Source organism: Hyaena hyaena, unplaced genomic scaffold (assembly GCF_003009895.1).
Source record: "Hyaena hyaena isolate Hyena2069 unplaced genomic scaffold, ASM300989v1 scaffold_692, whole genome shotgun sequence".
NCBI lineage: Eukaryota > Metazoa > Chordata > Mammalia > Carnivora > Hyaenidae > Hyaena > Hyaena hyaena.
This window is the reverse complement of record NW_024081325.1, coordinates 801,780-826,836: the sequence shown is the minus strand read 5'-3', so window position 1 is coordinate 826,836 and position 25,057 is coordinate 801,780. Positions and strand designations below refer to the sequence as shown.

General features: G+C 35.0%; 1 protein-coding gene across 3 annotated transcripts in view; it reads left to right on the top strand.

The window, feature by feature from the left end:
* Nucleotides 1-25,057, top strand: part of KCNT2 (potassium sodium-activated channel subfamily T member 2) — a 355,813-nt gene that overhangs the window by 83,295 nt on the left and 247,461 nt on the right. For all 3 annotated transcript variants that reach the window (XM_039217452.1, XM_039217450.1, XM_039217449.1), the window contains exons 2-3: nt 20,374-20,453; nt 22,605-22,704. In XM_039217452.1, coding sequence (XP_039073383.1) covers nt 20,374-20,453; nt 22,605-22,704 — 180 coding nt within the window. The remainder of the gene's footprint in view (nt 1-20,373; nt 20,454-22,604; nt 22,705-25,057) is intronic.

Here is a 25,057-nt window from a genome sequence, read left to right as displayed (position 1 = left end):
TTATGAAAATCTTCAGAACAGATTTAAAATTGACAGTATGATTTTGACAGATAAGAGTGTAAATAACAAGATCAAAAAGATGACTTTTATCTAACAAAATTCATCTAACACTCAGCAAATATATTGAGTACACATATAAAAATATGTGTATATGCTATTGTGTTAGGTTCTGAAAACACAATCAAAATGAACAAAATAGGTACAGTTCCTGCCTTCACAATTTTAGAGCCAAACAAAGCTATTACTAGAAGCTTTGGAGGGGCAGATAGCAAGAAACATGCCCTCAGATCAACTCTTGATGAAGCTTCTAGTTTGATGTTATTAATGATACATTCCATCTGGCTCTTGGTGGCTTCCTATCTAATTCAGTTTATCTTTGCTCATTATTCCTGCAAAGCACTAAGATAAGCTATTTCTACTTTGCTCAAGGAGGGTATGGGTATACACTTCCAAATGTAAATATGCCAATTTTGTAATTATAGATTTTTAACAGTTATCTTTTTTCATCCTTTTACATATCTGTGTTCTGTGTCTTATGGCATAGAACCAGTTATTTGATCTCTAAGCTCCATTTGAAACACAGACACCCTTTAAAAAGGCAATCCTCATACATCGTAATAAGTCTTTGGTAAAAAGAATAGAGTGCATTAAGCAAAAATACAGGTGTGTAACTTAACAAAAGCTTGGGTGAGGACCAAGGTTCAAGTGAGATGAGACCTGAAGAAAAGAAGACAAGATCTCAAAAGGAAGGCAAAGGAAACCTTAGTTCATTTTAAGGGTTGTTCATTTTTCTTAAAGTCCAGCTGAATATTTTTATTGAAAAGTAGTGACTCACAGATTTAAAAGCCAATAACTTGTATGATAATTAATCTTACTGAGGAAATAAAGAGGAATTATGGTGTGCCAGAGTATTCGTATCATCCATAGCAAATCAGAAGCGTGCATTCTCAAATTAACAAATGTGTTCTTCCTTTTGGAGCATGGTTATTCGGGAGTTTCTGTTTCCCAGCATAGATGCCAGATGGCAGTAGCCACAGATTGCCAGCCTCTGCATGCTGATAGTTGTCAACTTTGGATGCTAATGGGGTGTTAGAAGCAACTACTGCTGAGTAATTTTTAATTCCATGTAGATTAGTGAACATCCATTATATGCTGGTGAACATCTATTATATTCTAAGCACTGGGCAAATAATTATAAGCAAACTGAGTAATCTCTTTAGTGGAGCTAGAGGTTTGATGTGGCTTTAAGAAACTGTGAGGACAAACTTTATTCACCCTTAAACCCATTCTGAATTTTTGTAGAACCTTGGATACCATGATTGGAATTAATTGGGGGAGGGAAACAATAGGCATAGGGAAAATTAGTAGGTAGATTAGAGTAACTTCTTTCTCAGACACAAGGTGATGGGAAGAAGAAAGTGGGTGGTTATTTCATTTACAATACTTCCCTCTGTGTCACTATACAGCACTCACACTAGGGATCCAATCTGGCAGTTTTTGCAGTCATATCTAATTAAAGGTCATGCCTTAGAATAGAAAACTTTGCACATCACTGTGCTTTCAGTGGTGTGAAATATTTTGCAGCTATTTTTGTAGATTGATACATAAAAGGTGCTTCCATTTGGGTTCAATATTTCTATTTATCACTGAAAGTTTGTTTTTTTTTTCCATGGCTTGCCTTAGAAAACAGATTTTAACCTGAAAGTAAGTTTAAATATCTATAGGTCATTTGTACAAGTTGGGTCATTGACTGAACATATTTGTTACAAGCATTTTTTCCTTCTTTCTTATTATGCTAAAAGATTTCTTTATTACTCAAAGAATGCTAGAGAACAATACTAATATGCGCTCAAATGAAAAGAGAATTCATTTGACATTTGTCTTGACCACTAGAAGAATGAATTTGGCATCATCTCAGACTGGGAGATGTTAGGGAAGGAAATTAGGAAGTTTGGTTTGATTATGCTGAGTTGGAGATGTCCACCAGTGATCCAAGTAAAAAAGTTGAATAGATAATTAAATGTATGACTTTGGGGGAGAGGCCTAGGCTGGATATATAAATTTGACAATCTTGGGCATATAGATGGGTTAAAAATTTTTTTCATGTGTATTTATTTTTGAGAGTGAGACAGAGTGCAAGCAGGGGAGGGGCAGAGAGACCCAGAATCTGAAGCAGGCTCCAAGCTCTGAGCTGTCAGCACAGAGCCTGATGCAGGGCTCTAGTCCTTGAACCATGAGATCATGACCCAAGACAAAGTTGGATGAGCCACCCAGATGCCCCTTGATTACACTTTGATTATAGTTATAAAAGAAATGCTTTTTTAAATTTCTATTTATTTTTGAGAGGGGGGAGGGGGACAGAGAGAGATGGAGATGCAGAATCTGAAGCAGGCTCTAGCCTCTGAGCTGTCAGCATAGAACCCAATGCAGGGTCAAACTCAATGGCTGAGAGATCATGATGAGCTGAAGTTGGATGCTTAAAAGACTGAGCCACCCAGATGCCACAAAGAGATGATTTTTAAAAATGGAAGAGAAAGAGCAAGCCAAGGATACTCAGAAGGGGTAAACTGTAAGGTAGAAAGAAAACAAGTCAAGTGAAGAAAGTGGTTCAAGGATGAAGAAGTGATCAGCTATACCAAATGCCAATAGGGTACTTAAGATGAGGACTGATAACCTGATTTTTTATTTTGCCATAAAGATGTCAGCAGTGACCTTGCTAATTGTAGATTTGGTGATGAGGTGGAATAGGCATAAGAAAGGACAAGAGGTGAGGAATTAAAGTCAGTGATTTCAGGCTTATTGTTAGTAAGTGTCATGGGCTGAGTTGTGCCTTGCAAAATTCATTTTGAAGCCCTAATCTAGTACAGTACTTCAGAATGTGGCTATATTTGGAGATAAGGCCTTTAATGGATAATTAAGTTAAAATGAGACTATCAGAGTGGGCTCTTATCCAGCCTGAGTGGTGTCTTTGTAAGAAAGGAAACTTGAACACACCAGCGATGCTTGAACACAGAGGAAAGACCTTGTGAGGACAGTCAGCAGGTGTCATCTGTCCCCCAAGGAGAAATCATCCCTGCCAGCACCTAGATCTTGGACTTTTAGACTCCAGAACTGTGAGAAAATAAATGTCCATTGTTTAAGCCACCCATTCTGTGGTATTTTGTTATGACAGCCCTAGGAAAATAATACGGCAAGTCTCAGTATCTCTTCCTTCCTTTCAATACCACTCGGAACCATGTCCAAGATGGCCAAGTGCATTCACCATCTTTATCTGCTGTAAGGGATTTTTCTTAGTTCATGCACTGATGGTGTTGCCTTTCAGGATTTTTTTTTAAATGGGGATTCCTTGGGAGCTCTTTGTGGGGGGGAGGGGGGCTGGAGATTCCATTGACAAATTTTCTGCCTGTCAAAATTCAAATTCTATGCCATCAAAAATTCACAGCTAGCACCAGGGTAAACAGCAGCTTTACTGCTAGCTTACTTCACTGGATTCTTATTTTCTTGTTTATTTTCTGGCTTCTAAGGATTTCTCTTACTTTCTTACCACGTAAGCCATACATGTTAAAAAATGGGGTGGGGTATGGGTGTGTGTGTGTGTGTGTGTGTGTGTGTGTGTGTGTGTATCGATATGTGTGTATCTGTGTGTCTTTGTGTGTATAGGACATCTGTTCTACCACATGGTCAGAAGCAAAATCCTCAATTGAAATATTTCTTGTGATAAAGCAATTTGATGTTATTGGTATATTGCCAATTTAATCGCAATCAATTGCTTGCTTTTTGATCAAGTTGAGGAACCATTAAACTCGTAAACAATCTATGTAAAGTAATTGCCAGTGTCTCTGGTTTTAGTTCTTTTTTTTTAAAATATTTTATTTATTTCTGAGAGAAAGAGAGAGAGGCAGCATGAGCAGGGGAGGGTCAGAGAGGGAGACACAGAATCTCTGGTTTTAATTCTTTAGAAGCAGATCTTGATAGGGGATTTGGGTTGCACGCTGTCCTGAGAAAGGTGTGACCTCAGGTAAGGTGGCTCGCTGTACCTGTGACAGACCATGATGCAGCTGACAGCTGGAAATTATCAGCAATTATTGAAGGAGAGCGATTGGGGTGCTACATTTCCATGTTTACCATATCAGATTATATGCTAGTTAACATGATACAGTGTTATGGAATAATATTTACTATGAAAGTAGTTGAAACTGAAGTTGTTAAGCATTTTTTGTATGTGTAAATAAATTTTGTTCAAAAAATTCCTCAAATGTCTATCAGCTATTGTAGTATATTTTATAATCTGTTTCAGCATACTATATAATAAGAAAAAAAAACAGTTTAAAAAATGAAAAGGAAAATTTGAGTTGAAGGTGGTTAAAAGGTACAAACTTCCAGCTATAAAATGAATAAATCATGTATGTAATGTAATGTAACCATGTTGACTATTGTTAATAATACTTAATAGCATATTTATTGTAGCATAGTTATATTTACATACTGAACTATAGCATATTTGAAATTTGCTAAGAGAGTGGATCTTAAAAGTTTTCCTCACAAGAAAGAAATTTGTAACTTTGTGTGATGATGAATGTTATCTAGATTTATTGTGATGATTATTTCATAGTATACACAAATATCAAATCATTATGTTAAGTGCCTGAAAGTAACATAATGTTGTATGGCAGTTATATCTCAATAAAAATAGCAGAAAAGGTAAATTTGATTCATGTAAGTTTTTTCTTTCTTGGTCAAGCTCATATGTAATCAGGTTAAGTATGTGCGCTAGAGTTAGACTGCCTAGTTTCACACCTAGGTCCACCAGGTATTATTTGTGTGACTTTGGGCAAATGCCTTTGTCCCCTAATCTGTAAAATGGAGACATTAATAGTACCTGTTAACAGTTTATCTTGAAAATTAAGTGTGGCAATACATCTTTGTGCTCAGTATAGTGTCTGGACATTTTCAATAAGTGGTTTCTCCTGATAATGTTATTGTCCATGTTTATTAATACATTTTTTGGCTTCTATTCAAGTTGATTTCTGTCTTTCTGTTTTCACATATTGCTACTATGTGATGCTTTAACCATTTTAACTTTTTTGAAGCCCCTGAATATACTACTTTTTTCCCCACACAATTTTTCCCTTTGAACCTGCTATTTCTTAACATCAGAAAAGTCCCTTCATGTGTCTCTCTTCCCATCCAAGCTTGCTAATCCTGTTCTCTATCGCCCCCTACCAATTCCTCCCTGCGTTAAAGATTTGACTCCTACACTTATTTGGTAGGCTATTGGAATTTCTTCTCATATAGTATCCTTGAGTCCCTCTCACATCTTTTTAAAAATATAAGATATTTGAGATTTTCTTGTGTCCCCAGAGGTTCAGAATTAGTTTAGTTGTAGTTCTTAGTTTGTTGCACAGTGTTATTTCATTCACTTATTCCTTAATTTGTTAATAATTTATTAATGATATATAGATACCTATCGACACTCAAAGAACTAATACTTTATTAATAATTTACAGCAACTCTGGATTACTCTACTCTCTTCCCTGTCTTCCTCCCAGAAGTCATTACAGTCGATATTTTGACTTTTCATTTACTTGCTTTTAAAAAATATAGTTTAACAGATTATGTGTATGCCTCAACAAGTTATTGTTTGGTTTTAGATATTTTTGAACTTAAAAGTTCATGGCTAGCATGCTGCACGTATTGTAGTCTTTTTAGACTTGCTTCTTACATTCCATGTTCTCTTACTAAGATCCATTCTTATTGTGGCAGATAGCCATAGTTCATTATCTTTTACTGCAGTATTTCATTGCATAAATATGCCAGAATTTACCCATATCCTTGTAAATGGATATTTGAATTACATCCGGTTTTTCTTTTTGCTCTCAAGAACAGTGCTTTTTTTTTTTTTTTTTTTGACCCTTCCTGTACATGCATCTTAGTGCATGTGTATAAATATCACTATGGCCTTTGTCCAAGATTAGAATGACTGAACTGCCAATATATGAATATTAAATTTTATTAGATAATGCCAAATTGTATCCCAAAGTGATGTCACCAACTTATGCTTCACCAACAATTAATAAACCCTTTTATTCATGTTCTCTTCAACATTTGGCATTGTTATGTGTTATTCTTGATTTTTCCAAATGGATATAAAATGTTATCTCACTGTAGTCTTATTTGCCTTTTCTTGAGTACTGATAAGGTTGAAAATTTCTTCCTTAGTTTATTAGCCAGTATAGCTCCTTTTCTCTAAAATGCCATTTCATATCTTCTGGCCACACACTTGTCATTTCCTTAATGATATATTAAAGATTCTTCATATATTCTTGATTTTTAAACTTTATTGGTTTTGTATCAAAATATCTTCTCCTGGCTGTGAATTTGTTTTTCACTCTCTTTAAAATTAATTTAAAATTTATAAAGTAAGGGGTGCCTGGGTGGCTCAGTCGGTTAAGACTCCGACTTCAGCTCAGGTCATGATCTCACGTTCGTGGTTTGAAGCCCCGCGTTGGGCTCTATGCTGACAGTGCTCTCAGCTAGCTCAGAGCCTGGAGCCTGCTTAGGATTCTGTGTCTCCCTCTCTCTCTGCCCGTACCCTGTTCATGCTTTGTCTCTCTCTGTCTCAAAAATAAATCAAACATTTAAAAAAATTTAAAAAAAAATTTATAAAGTAAGCTATACAAATGTCGTGAGGCCATCCTTGAAGTTACTTATTGATTTATACTCTTTACTTTTCCAGGCAAACATTTTATACATATTTTATGATATTATGTTTTTGTATCTTAAGTACTCTGACTATTCAAAGGTCAAAAAAATATTCACTGTTATTTTTTAAATAAGAATTTAGAAGTTTCCTTAACCTGCCTGGATATAATTTAATCCATAAATTGTGAGATAGGGGTCCAAGATAATTATTTTTCCTATTTATTTGTTTGTTTGTTTATCTATTTAATCCTTTTGTGAATACTTTCTTTGTTTTCCTTATTTATCTGTCATACTACTTTTGTTATATATTAATATTAAATATATACAATGAATCAATTTCTCAACTCTGTTTTATTTCACTAATCAGTTTGTCTTTGTGCCCCTTTTATAATGTCTTAATTACTGTAGCATCATAATAAGTTTAGATATAAGGTAGGGCAAATATTTACTCTTTATTCTTGTTCAGTTTGATCTTTTACTTCTATAGAATCAGTTTATAAAGCTCCACAAAATTCCCTATGTGATTTTGATTGGGATTTTATAGAATCTGTGGATTATTTTATAATATAATGTTTTTTTTTTTTTTTTTTTCTGAGAGAGAGAGACAGTTGAGCAGGGGAGGATCAGAGAGAGAGGGAGACACAGAATCTGAAATAGCCTCCAGGCTCTGAATTAGCTGTCAGCACAGAGCCCAATGTGGGGCTCGAACCCAGGAACCATGAGATCATGACCTGAGCCGAAGTCAGACACTTAACTGACTGAGCCACCCAGGCGCCCCTGTGGATTATTTTATAATGTAAATACCAAATTGTTTTCCAAAGTGATAGCATTTTAAATTATACTGAAGATTCACAAGAAATTCTTATTAATTTGAGGAAGAGCTATTAAAACATAATTTTCAATAGATTGAAAGCCATGTCCCTCATATAATTATAAAATGAAAACATCAAATATAATACTCAACTCATTAATTAATGAGAAAAACAGTAATACTTTAAAATTGGTCCACAAAACATTTAAGAAACTAGGTATTACTAGGCAATAAGATTGCCAAGTTAGTACCAAAAGTCCTACAGGGCAGTCAACTTTAATCTGTGGAGTTATCTCTTATATTAGGTGCCAATTCTTTGCATATTTATTACACAGCTCTGCACACTAATGTCTGCTCTCTCACAGTTGTAAAATTGCACAGAAAATAGAAAGTCGAATTCAGCATTTCACTGAAAGAACATACAACAATCTCTTTTCCTATTTCTAAATTTTGGATAATTTTTCTGGCAAAACTGACATCAACTTTTTTTCTAGTATATTTTCATATTTTGACTGTGTCATTCATTATCTACCTTCTCAGACAGTTTGGGGAAAATGTATTGGGAACATTCCATGGGAGAACTTGATTTCACTATTAAAATGCTAAGATGAGGGGCGCCAGGGTGGCTCAGTCGGTTAAGCATCCGACTTTGGCTCAGGTCATGATCTCACAGTTCGTGGGTTCGAGCCCCGCATCAGGCTCTGTGCCGACAGCCAGCTCAGAGTCTGGAGCCTGTTTCGGATTCTGTATCCCCCTCTCTCTCTGACCCTCCCCTGCTCATGCTGTCTGTCTCTCTCAGAAATAAATAAAACATAAAAAAAAAAAAATTTAAAATGCTAAGATGATAACTAGATTTTCAATTACTGCTGTATTCTTTGCCCTATACATAAATTTAAAACTAATTTGACATTTAACTTTCACATTATTTAGTGAAACTATAGAAACGTATTTATTACTAAAAAAAGAAATGTATTTATTACTTATTTATATTTATTAGATAATATAGATATTTTTTCTTTAATTTTTTTAAAATAGCAAACAAAACCTAAAGATCTATTTATGTATATAAGGAATTTGTGAAAAAACAGTGTATTGTTAACATAGATGAATATACAGAAGAATTATCATGTAATAATTAAAAATGAAGATCTTGGGGCACCTGGGTGGCTCAGTTGGTTAAGCGTCTGACTTCGACTATGGTCATGATCTCACAGTTCGTGGTTTCGAGCCCCGTGTCGGGCTCTGTGCTGACAGCTCAGAGCCTGGAGCCTGCTTCAGATTCTGTGTCTCCCTGTCTCTCTGACCCTCTCTTGCTCATGCTGTCTCTCTCTCAGAAATAAAATTAAAAAAAAAAAGAAAACTTTAAATAAAAATGATGATCTAGGCCTGCGTCTTCTATGTTTAAGTAAAAATAATTAAGTTATAAAGCAGCAGATGTAGTATGGTTCCCTTTATACTGTTGTATAAATTGAACTGGCACTAAATATTTATTAATGAAGCAATACTAAACTTATTTAAGCTCCCTGAAGTGAGTGAGTAAGCATTAGCAGTGTTTCAAAAGATGATGTTAGAAGTGAGATATTTATTAGGCTTTTTGAATCAGGGCTCAAGTGGTATAAGGAGGATCTTTCAAAGTGAGAAGGATTTGGAATGGTCAACTTTCATGATAAATCATTTGGAACTAGTGGGCACAGCAAAGTGAGCGTTTTGAAGTCTTAATGAATAATGAGTACAAAAACAATGCAAGTCTTAATGAGTAGTCATTGCAGAAAAGTGATGCGTTTGCCTAGGTGGACAGACTATTGTCTCCAATAAATTGATCTGTAGGAATTTTCAGAAGTAAACAATGAAGTTATTTATTGCCTTATAGCCTTATTTTTTTTTGAGGAAGTATTTCTTGGAAGAATTAACTGCATCAAATTGATACAAGTAACCCATAGTTTCTGTTCTTCTAATTATAAATGCTTATTCTTTCTTTATTACCAACACACCAGAAAAAGTTATTAGTTGCAGTTAATCAGTTTTGTAGGCTCATATATAAAGTATCTTCCTTAGTATTCGTAACAATTCTGTTGATAGAAGTAATAACTGCATTGTACAAGAATTAAAATTTAGCAAATTTGATAATCAGGTACATATAATCTGATTCCAAAGTCCATGCTGTTATCCCTCTTAATCCTTATACTGTACTATGAAATAAACAAAGAAATAAACATACAAACTACTGCAGGAAAAAGGTCAATTTCCCTAGAAAACCCATTAGTTTTACTGTCAAAATTTATGGAGTGAAATTTTATTTGTGACTGTTTTCCCTTCTTCCTCCAAATTGTGTCACCTTATCTTTAAATATATCTAACTTAATATGACTACCTATTTCAAGTTATATATGTTATTTTTGCCTGAGTTATGAGTACTAAGTACTAGAATATCCTAAAGAAACATATGTGTCCTGGTGAGCTGTTTCCATTATTGAAATATAACTTCTCCTTATGAATGCCAAATGAAAGAGTTGCTTGGAGGGTAGATTTAAAGTCTTATGTCATTGGTGCAAATAATTATATTAGTTAAAAGGTGCTTCTTTCACTGTACATGAGTGTCTTCATGTAATTTCTGGATTCACACTAACAAGTAGCATCCGTTGAACATGACTTGACTATTCAGACCCATTGGGCCCCTCTTTGAAAACACACATTTTTCCCCCTCACCAAACTGCATTTTGCTATTTAACCATGCCATTCCTAGCAATCCTGGGCTGCATGAACACCATTAATATTTTTTGTCAAGGTTTTAAAATGATTGAGTGCACTATTCCAATCTGAGTTAGAGATTAGATGGCACCTTATATCCTCTTCTTACAAGTATAGAGAAAAAGAAAAAAGGATTTACACTATGTAGTTGTTATGAGTTTTGACTGGGAGGCTGTTAGGTTTGTGGTGGAGCTATGGTGTCTTAGCCATGTTATGTAAGCTTATAAGCCTTTCTGGGGCTAACAGCTTTATACTTCCAGAATGTATGTGTATATGTATGCATGCATATATATGTGTGTGTTCATGCATGTATGTGTACACATGCATGTATGTATTTATCTTGGGGGCGTGTGTGTGTGTGTGTGTGTGTGTGTGTGTAAGTGTAATGGGAAGAAGTAGAGTTGAGGTGAGAGAAAAGAAATGGACATGATCTTAAAGCATCTGATCTGTTTTTGAGGTGGTGGTGGAAAAGATTTATAATACTTATCAAACACAGTTTACTACAAGTCTAAATGCTGTATATTTTTGCTACTTTTTATTATATACTTAGAATAAAAATAAATAAATGTTCTGTTTGCAATTTTTGTCTTTCCTCTCCTTTTCTCCCCTCCCCCTCCTCCTCTTCCTTTTTTCCCTCTTCCTTTTCCCTTCCCCCCTTTTTCCTCCCCTCCCCTCCCCTTCCCTCTCCTTTCTTCTTTTCTCTTTTCTTTTTTTAATGGCTTGAACTAGGCCTGCACCCAGCTTATGCAGTTGGGTGGGGGTATGAAGAGGCAAAATCTCCTTTCAATTTAAGATTGAAAAAATGTACCTTTAAACATATCCTAGCTTCCTTTATGTTTTGCTTCCCATGCAAAGTTAAGTTAAATTGGGTTGCCTACCTTTAATTATTTTAAATAATGAGGAAGTACAGACAGTTGACCTTGCAAATGAACACTGCACATGAGCACATGAGTTTTCTAGCTAAGAGAGACTTGAATACAAAAGTACTCTTGGGTGGACTTGTAATGTGTTTTACCATGGAAACCACAATTGTGTATTTCCTGCTACCTGCCAGCCTTGATTACCAGGGAGTGATAAGAGCATAAATGCAATTATTGAAGAGCTATCAGCATTATCCATAATGAAAGAAAATTGGTAAGTGATTAGCACCCTTAGATTCTTTCCTCATTACTAGTACATCACTACTATATATACATTCAAACACACAGATACACATATATGTGTGTATATGTGTGTATAGGTATTGTGAGTATGTATCTATACTACCTAGGTTATTTTTCAAAAAATGATATTGTTTTAAATTTCATTTTAAAAATCAGAGAATGTTGGGGCACCTGGGTGGCTCAGTTGGTTAAATGTCTGACTTCGACTTAGTTGGTTAGATCTCATGGTTCATGAGTTTGAGCTGTGTCAAGCTCTATCCTGACAGCTGGGAGCCTGGAGCCTGCTTTGGATTCTTTTTTAAATTTTTAAAAATTTTTTATTTTTTTTCTTAAATAGTTTATTGTCAAGTTGGTTTACATATAACACCCAGTGCTCATCCCAACACGTGCCCTCCTCCATGCCCATCAACCCCCTTCCCTCTCCCCTACCCCCATCAGCCTTCAGTTTGTTCTCAGCATTCAAGAGTCTCTCATGGTTTGCCTCCCTCTCCCCAACTATTTTTCCCCTTCTCCTCCCCCATGGTCCTCTGTCAAGTTCCTCCTAATCCACCTATATGTGTAAACATATGGTATCTGTCCTTCTCTGCCTGACTTATTTCACTCAGCATAACACCCTCAAGGTCCATCCATGTTGCTACAAATGGCCAGATTTCATTCTTTCTCATTGCCATATAGTATTCCATTGTATAGATAAACCACATCTTCTTGAGCCATTTATCAGCTGATGGACACTTAGGGCCTGCTTTGGATTCTGTGTCTCCCTCTATCTCTTCCCCTCCCCTGCTCATGCTCTGTCTCTTTGTCTATCAAAAATAATAAATAAATATTAAAAATATTTTAAAAATAAGAGAATGCTATTGAAAGTCATCAGAATTAATCTCTGAGTCCTCACAAGATGTTACTAACTTAAAGAAGGTAAGAAACTTAGGTTTGAGTAATTATGAAAGGAATTGGATGGGCAAAAAGAGGCTGGGAAATTTAGAAGGGACTTCAGAGCATTTAAAGTGAACTTATTTTTGTACATGTAGTAAAGGTTGGAAGCTAGACAGAAACCCCTTGGAAGCACCTGAGCATGAACTGGTGAAGCTATTTTTTTAAGATGAAGAATTGATGATAGGCTTATTCTTTTCTTTCTTTTTCTTTTTTTTTTTTTTTTTTTTTTTTTACAAGGCTCCTTTTGAATGATTGCTCTATTAAATAATTTAGTTACCAGAAGTTAGGAGTCAATATTTGGAAATAGAAACCTGGTTTAAAGTCAATATTCAAAGGGCAGAACTAAACAAATATTTGTATTTATCCCTCAGTGGGTGTGGTGTTTGCAATACTCTTTTGTAATATTTTACAAATGACCTAGAACTCTGATGAGTCAACTGATGAGGAAGCAGGAGACAAGAAGGAGTAATGGAAAGAGTGCAGGGGACCAGCCTCTGCAAGCCAGGGTTGGCCCAGAGAGTGATGGTTGGCGTCGGCAAAAGAAGACACGGAGCCAACCTCTTCAGGTGGACTGCTCAAATTTATTTTTCAGCTTAGGGTTTTTATATAGCAAATTCAAACAATCATGCTTAAACAATTTACATTTTTTGAGTACAGTTATAGGACTTAACATTTCTAAGTTTTCTTGGCAACAGTGATTTCATGGTACATAATTTCCACTTCAACCAATAAAATTTAACCAGGTAGTCATAACAAGTTTTACATATTCTTTACTACATATGACAGGGTATCTAAGGATAAGTGAAGCACGTTGTCAGAATACATGAGATCACAGTGCCCTTTAATTGTTTAAATTCAGTGGGCATGCAAAAACAGGATATACTTGTACCCGCAGTTGTAGGTAACAGACTCTCACAACCCCTTACTAAGAAAGAACAATGTCAACATTTATCATAGATGACATATGGAAATGTTTTACGTGGATCAACTAGAATTTGGTCTCTGCATTTACTTATCTCATTCTTTGTCCAGAACAATCCATAAGTTGCCTTACAGGCTTGAGGTCAGCAGGCAAATATTTCTCTAACACTTTTTTGTGAAAGCCCTCCATAACTAGTAAGTCTTGTTTTTGTCTCTTCTTATGGCATATTATGTATTCTTACTGGCAATTAGACTCATACAAGGAAAATGAATTCTAGGTCTATTATAGACCCAATGCATACTGGACTGTCTCCAATTTTGCTAATTGCTACAATATTTATTAGACAACATCTGATTGAGGGGGCAGACATGATATTTAGGTGCATTCCATTTTGGAGGAAGGGGGGAACTTTGGGCGATTCTGGTTTCAAATTAACCCTAGAATAGACTAACAGGAGAAGTGAGAGTAACAGGTACAGACGAAGTAGAGAAGAACAATTCTTCCGGGGGTTTTTCTGACTGCCTTGCAGTCTCCTCCCTGGGCCTTGCCATCAGGGATGACCTTTGCAGTTTCGGTCTCCGGCAGAAAGAGCAATGTCCCAATTCTGCCCCAGTACTAGCTCTGAATTTGGGCAATTCACTAAAATTCTTTGAATTAAAGTATCTTTTTCTATAACATAAAACTAATGACTGCCTTACTCAAGTCATAGCAATATTGCAATAATTAAGTTAGATAGTATATATATTTTTTAAATATTCATAAAATCATGGGGAGATAGGGTGAATAAATAAATCTAAATTAATAAAATTGAAAAAAGTTAGAAACCTATAAGGAATTATTTTTAATTATAAGGAAGATCAAGTTGGAATAAGAAGTAGCTTCCAAAGATCGAGCTTACTGCAAAACCGGGTCTTACATACTCAAATAGTTATAATTTATAGAAGGAAAGGAAAATGCTTTTTTTTCTTTTTTTAAAAAATGTTAACGTTTATTTATTTTTGAGAGACAGAGAGAGACAGAGCACGAGTGGAGGAGGAGCAGAGAAAGAGGGAATCACAATCCAAAGCAAGCTCCAGGCTGTAAGCTGTTAGCACAGAGCCCAATGCAGGCATCCAACTCACAAACTGCAACATCGTGACTTGAGCCGAAGTCGGATGCTTAACCAACTGAGTCACCCAGGCGCCCCAGTGCTTTTTATCTCTCCTACCATACTATCCACAGAAGGTCCATAAGGTTTGTACCAAAGATAGAACTGGGGACCACCCTACCCTTTCATTCAGGCCTTCAATCAGTCATAGTGAATGCCTAAAAGGTCCCAAGGAATAATGTGACATGCTGAAGATGCAAGCATGAACAAAACAATACAGTCCTGGCCCTCTTAGAACTTAACATTCTAATGGATTTATTTCATAGAACTGAGAAATGCTACTGTCACCATCATAGAAAATGACTGTATTAGTTTAGAAGGATTGTCATAACCAAAAACCAGAAACTATGTGCCTAACAACAACAGAGGTTTATTAACGCTCAGCTCTAGAGTAACGAAGTTTGAAATAAAGTTGTTGGTAGTGCTATGCTCTCTTCAGTCTCTGAGGAAGAATCCTTGCTTGCCTTTTCAGCCTCTTGTACCCCAGGTAGTCCTGGGATTATGGCCCTAAAACTCCAGTCACTGTCTCTGTCTTTACATGGCCGTTTTTCTTCTATGTCAGTTGTCCAAATTTTCCTCTAATAAAGACACCGGTGGTATTGGATGATTAAGGACTCAACCTACTCCCATATGACCTCATCTTAATTTAAATAATTATGTCTGCAATGACTTATTCCCACATAAGGTCACATAATGAGATACTTGGATTAGGACTTCAATATATATATTTTTTAGGGGGACACAGTTTGGTGCATAACAATGATTTTAAAGAAAATAAGGTACACATTCACAGTAATGTGTATTTGGAAAGTTGTAATTCTCATAACTATAAACCCCATTTAAAGTTAGTAGTGGTGGGAATAAAGTGAGAAAAGCTTGGCAATAGTATATGGTGAGATTTTACTTTTTCTCTTTAGTCTTTGAGTCAGAGCACCAAGCCTGTAATTAGAAAGATGCGCCAACTTAAAAGCATAGAAATGATGCCAGGTGAAAAGTTCTTAGACATGGGAACTGCAGTGGAGCTATATACATTAATTTGATGTCTAAATGTAGATTTTCCAAAGAAAAACAACCACCAAGAAATAAATAGAGAGACTAACACGTATCCACTGAACCTGCCTGCTGGACAAGAAAGTCCAGGAAGATACTGCCTTGTTTGAAATGGGTATAGTCATAAAATACTCATGCACAGACTCCTGACTAATATTGCAGAATCAGAGGGAGGCAGGAAGGAAGCAGTACCAAGCAGAAATATAGAAGAGTTTTCTTTTGCTAGTTGTCTATATCGACTACAAGTTCCAAAGAGAATATTGGCAAAGGTGTTTTATTCTTAAGTTTTTATTTGTTTGTTTGTTTGTTTATTTATTTATTTTGAAAGAGAAAGAAGGTAAACATGAGCGAGATAGGGGCAGAGAGAAGTAGAGAGTATTCCAAGCAGTCTTTACACTGTCCGTGCAGAGCCTGATGTAAGGCTCAGATCCATGAACCTGAAGATCATGACCTGAGCCAAAATCAAGAGTTGTACGCTTAACCAACTGAGCCACCCAGGCACCCCTGCAAAGGTTTGACATCTTAAACACAGCCCAAGGCATTATTAGTCTTGAAAAAAGTGAAATAGTGTTTCTGAAAGAACAATGTGTGGACAGCGTAGGTCAGAATTATTTTTGGGTGGTTAAAATGGTGAGGGCTTACTTTAGAGTTAACTCACTTTAGAGTTAGTGAAAAGGAATTTTAAGAGGAATTGGCTTTTAGCAAGAATCTGCATGATTTTTATACTAAATTCAAGTAACCAGAGCAACAGAATGAGGAAGAAAAAGTAACCAATTAAAATCAATATTAAGGCAAATTGACAATGCTTATTACAGAATGTGTCTGTAGTTTTTAAAATTGTTTCAGACTGTAGAAAAACCTGGAGAGTTTTTCAATGTGTATTTGAAGATATCAGGATAATCTAAAGATGATAGTACATAAATCTTAGTTAAGACTATAGAAGAAAAACTAAAAGGATACGAAATTGAATCCACCAGTAAGTACCTGAAAAATTGCATAATAGAAAATCTGTTGAAATAATTCATCAACTCAATGTCAAAAAAAAAAAAAAAAATCCCAGCAAGATACTATCAGTTTGAGAGAGTCAAGATAGGTTGTTGATAACTATCAATATCCCTGCACTCCTCATATGATTTTTGGTGTAAAATATAAATATTTATTGCAACTCCAGGGTCAACAGTATAATTATTGCTAAAGCGTAAGAAGCCTTTTAAGAATGCACACCACAGTTGATATTTTTTCTTCAATAAGTGCTAGTCAACATAATAACAGTTAAATGTAAATACAATATTGGAAGTTTTTAGATGGCATGATTATCCGCCTAAAGTACCCAAGCAATAAACATGAAAAAACATATTATTGCACATAAAGGGATTCAACATGGTAGCCATTTACAATACCAAAACCAAAAGTTAAAGGTTGGAACAAAACCCTTTAAAAATAGCAACCAAAATTATAAAATATCCAGAAATAAATATTTGTTACAAAGAAATATAGTATCTATGCAAATCAAACAATAAAATGTTGTTGACCAATATAAAGCTAATATTATTAAACAATGAAAATATATCAGTAGGAGATGATACCACCTGGTATTTCTACTTTATTTCTACATTTCTACTTTATTTTTATTAAATACAATCATAATTCCACTGTTATATTGGGGTAAAGGTGATTAAAACTCTGAGTATCTGGGCAAAGTCCAAGAAGAGTGCACTATGTTGGCCTATTTGGATGGAGGTAAATTCGGATAAAGTTAGATGGGAAGAGAGGGTTTAGAAGGAAGGGAGGAGAGGAGGAAGGGAAGGAAAATGTAGAAGGAAAAAAGGAAAAGCACATTTAAACTGGAAAGGGAAGTACTAACAGGATATTTAAAATAAAATCATGAAAAAATTCAGAAGGATAAACACTAAACTCTGTTAGAGAACTGGATTAATTAAGAGTTTTACTTCGTGTAATATTATAATGAGAAAGGAATCTGGAAGTCATTTAATGAGAGAATTTGTCTCATGCAAAATTATCTGTATCAGGAAAAAAAACAGTCACTGCATTACAAGCTGTTCTAGTCTTTGGCACAATTATATATATTGGAGGGCTCTCCACTTCACAATGATGATCATTTCATAATTGAGTAATCTCATTCCTAATTCTCCTATTTCTCTATGATTAATTATGTACAATGGAGCATCATGTGATGAGTCATCTCATGTTAATAATGATAACCATGTTAATATTTAAAGACAGCCTTTGGGGTGCCTGGGTTGTTCAGTTGATAGAGTGCCCTACTTCAGCTCAGGTCATGATCTCAAGGCTAGTGAGTTTGAGCTCTACATTGGGCTCTGTGCTGACAGCTCAGAGCCTAGAGCCTGCTTCCGATTCTGTGTCTCCCTCTCCCTCTACCCCTCCCCCACTAGCAGTCTGTCTGTCTCTTTCTCTCTCTCAAAAGTAAGTAAATATTTAAAAAATAAAAAAAAAAAAGAAAGACAGCCTTTATGTTAACTGCTAACTCTTCATATTTAGGCTAAACATTTCCATTTCCTTAAACTTGTCCTCATATGAGACACTTTCCAGAATCTCATTATTTTGCATCAGGCTTTAAATGATCTCATTTTAGTTAAATCTTTGTTATATACCCAGTACTGAACTTCAGATATTATCAGAAGGATGGACTTCTATTCTTAAATATTTGTTAACTCAAGAGCAAATCTGCATGGTCTTTGCTGAATTACTTGTGTAATAGCCATATGCCCTTTCAGATTTCCTTTTCTATCCATACCAAATTTGAAATAATTTAGCTTGGTATTGGTGTTACAATTACTATATTTAAAGTGAACTGCCTTTTCAATAAAAAAATGAGGGCAACAGACTCAGTGATGGATTTCTAAGACACTGCTGGAGTTCTGTGTCTCTGTGTGCATGCACTTTTATAGTGTGTGTGAGTATGTAAGTTTGCGTATGTGTGTGGGAGTGTGTACATGCATATCAAGATGCATATGTAAGTGTTCTGCTAGAGAATACTGCAATTATTTTATTGAAGTATAGCTGACATACAACATTATACTAGTTTCAGATGTAAACATAATGGCATTTGTATTCAATGATCACCACAATAAATCTAGTTACCATCTATCACCAGAGTTGAAAAACATTTCTTGTGTTGAGAACTAAGATTTACTCTTTTTTTAAAAATGTTTATTAATTTATTTTGAGAGACAGCAAGAGCGCAAGTGGGGGAGGGGCAGAGAGAGAGGGAGAGACAGAATGCCAAACAGTCTCTGTGCTGTCAGCTCAGAGCCTGATGTGGGGCCTGATCTCATGAACCTTGAGATCATGACCTGAGCTTAGATCAAGTTGGCTGTTTAGCCCACTGAGCCACCCAGGCACCCCTAAGATTAACTTTCTTATCAATTTTCAAATTTGCAGTTCATTATTATTGACTGTATCACCCTATTGTACATCACATCCCCATTACTTATTTTGATTCTGGAATTCTACTTAAATTTGTAATCTAAAAAAATGGAACAAATGAACAAACAAAATGGTACAAAATTCAGAGATATGGAGAAAAGAATGGTAGTTGCCAGAGGGGGTGAGGGTTAGGAAGTGCTATTTTGCATCTCCTATTTGGTAAAGGAGATTAAGAGTTACAAAATACAATTACAAAATAAGGCTTCTAGCTTATACAGATTACATTATCAACATTTTGTGATATTAGGAAAGATGAGATTAAGTCTAATGTTTGTGTAAACATTAAAGTGTGTTTGTAGCTATTTTGGAATCATAGCATATAATAAATAAATATATTTGAGACCATTTAATTAAAATTTCAAATGATCATTAACAAATCAAGAACATAATATTTCTTTTCACTCAATATTTTGAAAATTTTAATTATGTCTTAAAAATTTTTTAATTTTTTTAAATTTTTGATAGAGAGCAAGAGAGAGAGAGAGCCCGAGAGAGAGAGAGAGAGAGAGAGAGAAAGAGAGAGGGAGAGGGAGAGGGAGAGGGAGAGAGCCAAGGAGGGGAGAGGTAGAGAGAGATGAAGACACAGAATCGGAAGCAGGCTCCAGAGGGGTGAGAGCTCAGAGCCCTCACGGACTGTGAGATCATGACACGAGCCAAAGTCAGATGCTTAACTGGCCAAGCCACCCAGATACTCCTAAGATATTGGGTCTTCTCACATGAGAGAAGTTTGCTGGAATTTAGGGAGAAATCAGATATATTTATTAGCATGCTGCTATTTTTTAGACTGTTGGTATTATTTTAAAATATATCAAATATATAATATTCAGATCCTTCATTGTTTTGTCTGGTTTATAACCTATCTATGTTGACTTTAACATTCTACTTGTCTACTCCTTTGTTGATCATGTATATATTAATATGAGCCTAAATAAATAAATAAAAAGGTAAAATGTCCCACAATATGGTGTTCCATATAGGCTGTAGATGAAGGGAAGGACTTGTTAAAAATAGATTTTCAAATCCAGTCCCTTAAGATTCTGATGCAGTGCTTTGGTGGTGGTGGTCAAACTCTATATCAATTTGCATTGATGGCATTCAAACATCCAATTGATTTTAATAACAGGGGAAAAACTTGGGAAAATGCTGATTCTAAAATTATTCCAAAGACACATATTATTTCTGTTTTGAATCATCCATACCACTCATTACATCCACTAATGCTGATAATAGAATTAAATATGTATCATATTTGAACTTACTATGTTTAGAATTGGAAAGTAACTGCTTTTCTCCAAAAAATTCAGTATTTTACTCAATTTTCATTTTCTGTAGTGAGGGTTTGTTCAAAGTGTATTATAATGCATTAACTGAAATAATTTCATTTTTAATGTATTATTAGTTTTAATTATATTTTAATCTTCTGCTTGCAGGGTACAAGTTGAATTCTATATGAATGAAAACACATTTAAAGAAAGACTAAAGTTATTTTTTATCAAAAACCAGAGATCAAGTAAGTCATTCATTTTATTCTCCCATCAATGTATTTGTACATATATTTAACTAAAAAAATTCAGCTGTACAATCCTTTTGCAAAATATCTTTTATATAGAATAAATCTGATAATCTTTTCTGCCACACAGTAAAAATTCAGAAACCTGTTGATGTTACATGTGGTGGTGTTAGGGTGTTTGAATAACTGCAGTTCCCCAAATCCCACACCAGTAGGTGGATTTGTTAGAGGACCATTTGGATTCGTGAGGAAAATAATTTAAATGATGGGTCCCCTATTTTAACTGTGAGGCACATGTAAACCTTGGTTTGAGAAGGCTCTATCCTTCTCAAACTGATTTACTGGGGAAGAGTTTAATGTTTCTGATTCATGCCTGATAACAAGATATATCTAGGGTTTTCTGAAACGTACAGATTACTAGCATCCTTCTCTGGAGATTTTGAATCAGGAAGTGTAGGGCTCAGTGCAGAGTTCACACTCCACTGATTCTTATCAGATAAATTTGGGAAACATTGCAACTTGAGGAAGACATGAAATAAACATAGTTACTGAGCCAAGAGCAGACAAGATTGATGTGTCAGTGACACTTGCTGCCTCCTTATAATACCTCATATTTTTAAAAAGCCATATATAATAAGTCAGTGTGCACTTTTTCATACAATTATTGCTTAAAATGTAAACAAACAGTGGAAAGGTCTATATTAGATTGGTGTAGGCTTTGTTCTTTCTGAATTTTGACCCTGGAATCTTCTTTGGGTCATCTCAATTGAGTTATGCCTCTGTGGGGTTTAAAGAGAAAAGCTTGAGTTGTTGGAAGTTACCAAAATACTGACGATAGGGAGTATTTCAGTATGTAAGACACATTGCTTAGAGATTCTTAATGGCAATTTAGCTGGAAGGTTAAGGCTAAGAATAGCTAATGCCTCTCTAATCTGGTTGTTTAGAATTTCCAAGGAAGTCCTACCAATAGATCTATCCTAATGGGGCCATATCATTTGAATAGAAGGGCTTCTTGATCTTAATGCTAATAATTCTATCTCTCCAGGCCAGAAAAGGTAGATGCATTATTTGAGTACTTTACCAGCACTCAACTATGATTAAGCAGTCTTTTCAGGAGACCAGTTCTATAAAACCAGGGCAATTTCATTAACAGTTTAAAAGACTTTATAAAGAAGCTAACCCATAAAAAGTATACCTACCATTTTAATAGGGAAGCCTAAGAAAATTACAAAATTACTAGGCATTAACCTTTTACTGTTAAGAAATGTTACTTCAAGTACACTCACATATAGCAGAGAAAAAAATGACATTTCATTTGCAGATTTTATTAAATAATAATTATAAGAAGACCTTTCTCAAAATTTTATTCATAATGCATGAATCAGATACCACTGGATAATTACAGGAAAGGTAATGCTTCTATTAATCAGACTTTAACCATATTTTGCTTAATGTTAATTGCTCTTCTTCATCACTAAGTATTACAGGCTGCATAGCTGTGACCTACACAGTTTCACAGGTACATACATGACAGTCTTAATACCCCCCAAATATCTAAGATTTCCTTGGTACTTAACCTAAAGGAAATAGTAAGTTTCAACTGGTCGAACTAAAATGTGTGTGAGTGTGTTATGTATTTTCCAGCAAATGCTACTATGATTCTTCTATAATTATGTAATTACTGGATGTATAATATATAATTATATACATGATTATAATTCCTTCACAATCAAATCTACAAGGTGTCTTGAAGGTAAAAGCTGTATAACTTATATGGTGAATTTATAAGCAGCTAGATTTTCTAGCTAGCTAAAATTTATTCCAAAATTCACGGATATAAAAAATGCTTACACTTCTAAGCATATCTGAACCAGTCATATTTGTGGCTTCTCAATGCTCAAACCTAGATTTATTCTTGGGTATGATATTTGTGGCCATTTGCAGTGCACACAGTCTGTCAATCTCACTATTTATTTCAATATTTAGCTAATTAAAATTCAGATGCCTAAAATTTAAGAGTTTTAGACAATTATGGTATTGTAGTTTTTAAATACAATTTAAGTGCTCTACTTAAAGTTGTTATTGTTGGCAATTTTTTAGTCTTGTGAACTAAGTTAAAATGAAAATTAAATTTTTGTTGTTTGTTTAAAGGTCTAAGAATTCGTCTATTCAATTTTTCTCTCAAATTACTAAGCTGTTTATTATACATAATCCGAGTGCTACTAGAAAACCCTTCACAAGGAAATGAATGGTAAGATGTCTTTGAACTACAACATTTTTTTGATTATTTTGAATTGTATTTTGAAGGATGTTCTATGGAACTCATTTTCTTAAGGATGTTTTAGGTATTTGTCTCAATTAAATTGATCTGGCTTTTCAGTTTAATTGCTTAGTATGGAGTTAGTCTCTTTAAAGACCCATATACTTTTCTATTCTTGATTTACATATACTCCAAAAAGGTATACTCTTGTATGCCAGGTTTGTAAGTATTTTCAGTTATACTAGGTGTTACCTTTTCTTTTTAAAGATTCCTTGAGGGCATTATGTTAAGTAAAATAAGTTAGAAAACTGGAAATACTGTATGATTTCACTTATAAGTGGAATCTAAAAGAAAACCAAAAAAAAAAATCCTCAAAAAAATCCCAAAACAACAACAATAACAACAACAACAACAACAACAAAAGTCTAGTGACTTTTGAAACACTCTAGCATGTTCTGGGAATGCATCACCAAGTCTCAGATTTAGCTTGTATAGCTCTTTATCTTATTTGAGTTAAATGACTTACTGACTTGTTTTAACTTATTTTTTCCATTCATTATCATGTTGCTTTTATTAAATTGCATTTCTTTCATTTATAGACTTCCCTTTTTAAGCTCTTTCCTTCACTAGAAGTAGTAGGGAAGGGAACTATCTGTGTAATAGCATGAATAATTTTGAACTCCTCACCACCTTGAGTTCCTGTCCAAGCCACTAAATTTAAAATAATTTTCAAAGCAGAAAAGAAATTTGATGGCCAACTTATGTACAACTGTATTTTTCATGTGGAGGTTTGCCTTAAGAAAATTGAGAAATACAAAAGAGCAAATTAAAATGGAAAGTGAGGATATAATGTGCATTTAAATGAATCGGTTACTCCTCAGCTTGTGTAGACAGTGAAAATTATTCTGTATTTATTAAAGGATTAAAGATTAACAACTGACACTTTCTTATATAACCATTTATGTGATAATTCTTTATACAATTTTTATTTAATGAAATATAATTATGGCTGTCCCACTCTATCTTTATTGAATACTTGGCATGCATTTATATTTCTGTGTGTCAAGATATAACATTCACTACCCTCAGGGACTTTTCAGCTTGTGAAAGGTTGTATATTTTGGAGTTCTTGCTCTTTTCTGGCATTGGACTAGTTGTTTTATTTATGTTATTTCATTCAATATACACTCAATCTTATTATTCCCACCTGACATACAGAGAAGCAGAAATTTTCTCATATTTCCCCTTTGATTTGAGGCCTTCAGCATTAATGTTTTTCTGCCTTTCTTCCCTGATTAAGTCATTGACCATAGAGACCAGCAGTTTCCAATTCCTACCCCCTCAGTTTAAACTGCATATTCATCCTCTCTACTTGGGTGTTTAATAGGCATTTTGAAGGTGTCATGTTCCAAGGCTTCTTGTGTGCTCTTCCCCATCTCAGCAGGTGACAGTTCGAGCTTCCCCCAGCCCTGCTCCACTGTCAGCCTTCCACGTTTCAGCAGAACCAAATTCCAACCTGACAGTTGCTCAGGCCAAATGCTTTCGAGTTATTCTTAACTTCTCTTTTGGTCTCACACTCTGCAGCATATGCAAACCCCTTAGAAAATTCTGTCATTTCTACTTTCAAGATATATCCAGCATAGAATCATTTTCAGCGCTGCCACCCTGGCACGGGCCACCTTCTGTCACCTGAGTACTGCAGGAGACCTCCGAATTAGTCCTGCTAATTGCACCTTCGCTCCCCTTTGGTTTATTCTTAATATAGCAGTCGGCGTTTCTGTAAAATCTAAGTCGGATCTTGACGTGGCTGTGCTCTCAATGCCGAGGTGCCTCCTATGGCTTCTCTGTAACTTCATCTCCTTCTCCTTTTCCCCCACCCATTTTGTTCCAATCACATTGGCCTCTTCTCTGTTTCTGGATCATACCAGCCTTAAAGCTGGCTCAGGCCTTCATACCTGCTGTTCCCTCTGTCTGGAATTCTCTTCCATCAGATAACATAAGGCACACTTCCTCAGATCTTTACTCAAAATTGTATTTTCAGGGAAGCTTTACCTAAATATCCTGTTTAAAATTGTATTCTCCTCATAAGACTCCCTCAAGTGCTTTTTTTTTCTTTTCCCTTTTAACTTTTTTCCACTGCCTTTATATCTTTCATATATTATACATACTTGTTTCGTTTCCTGTGTATTTCACGTGGATTGCAATAGTTCTTCCATGAGGCATTGATTATTGTTTGAATCCTCAGAACCTGGCACAAATTCAACTCTTAGTAGCTATTTCTTTTTTAAAATTTATTTATTTACTCTTGAGAGATAGACATGGAGAGGGAGAAAGATAGCACGCG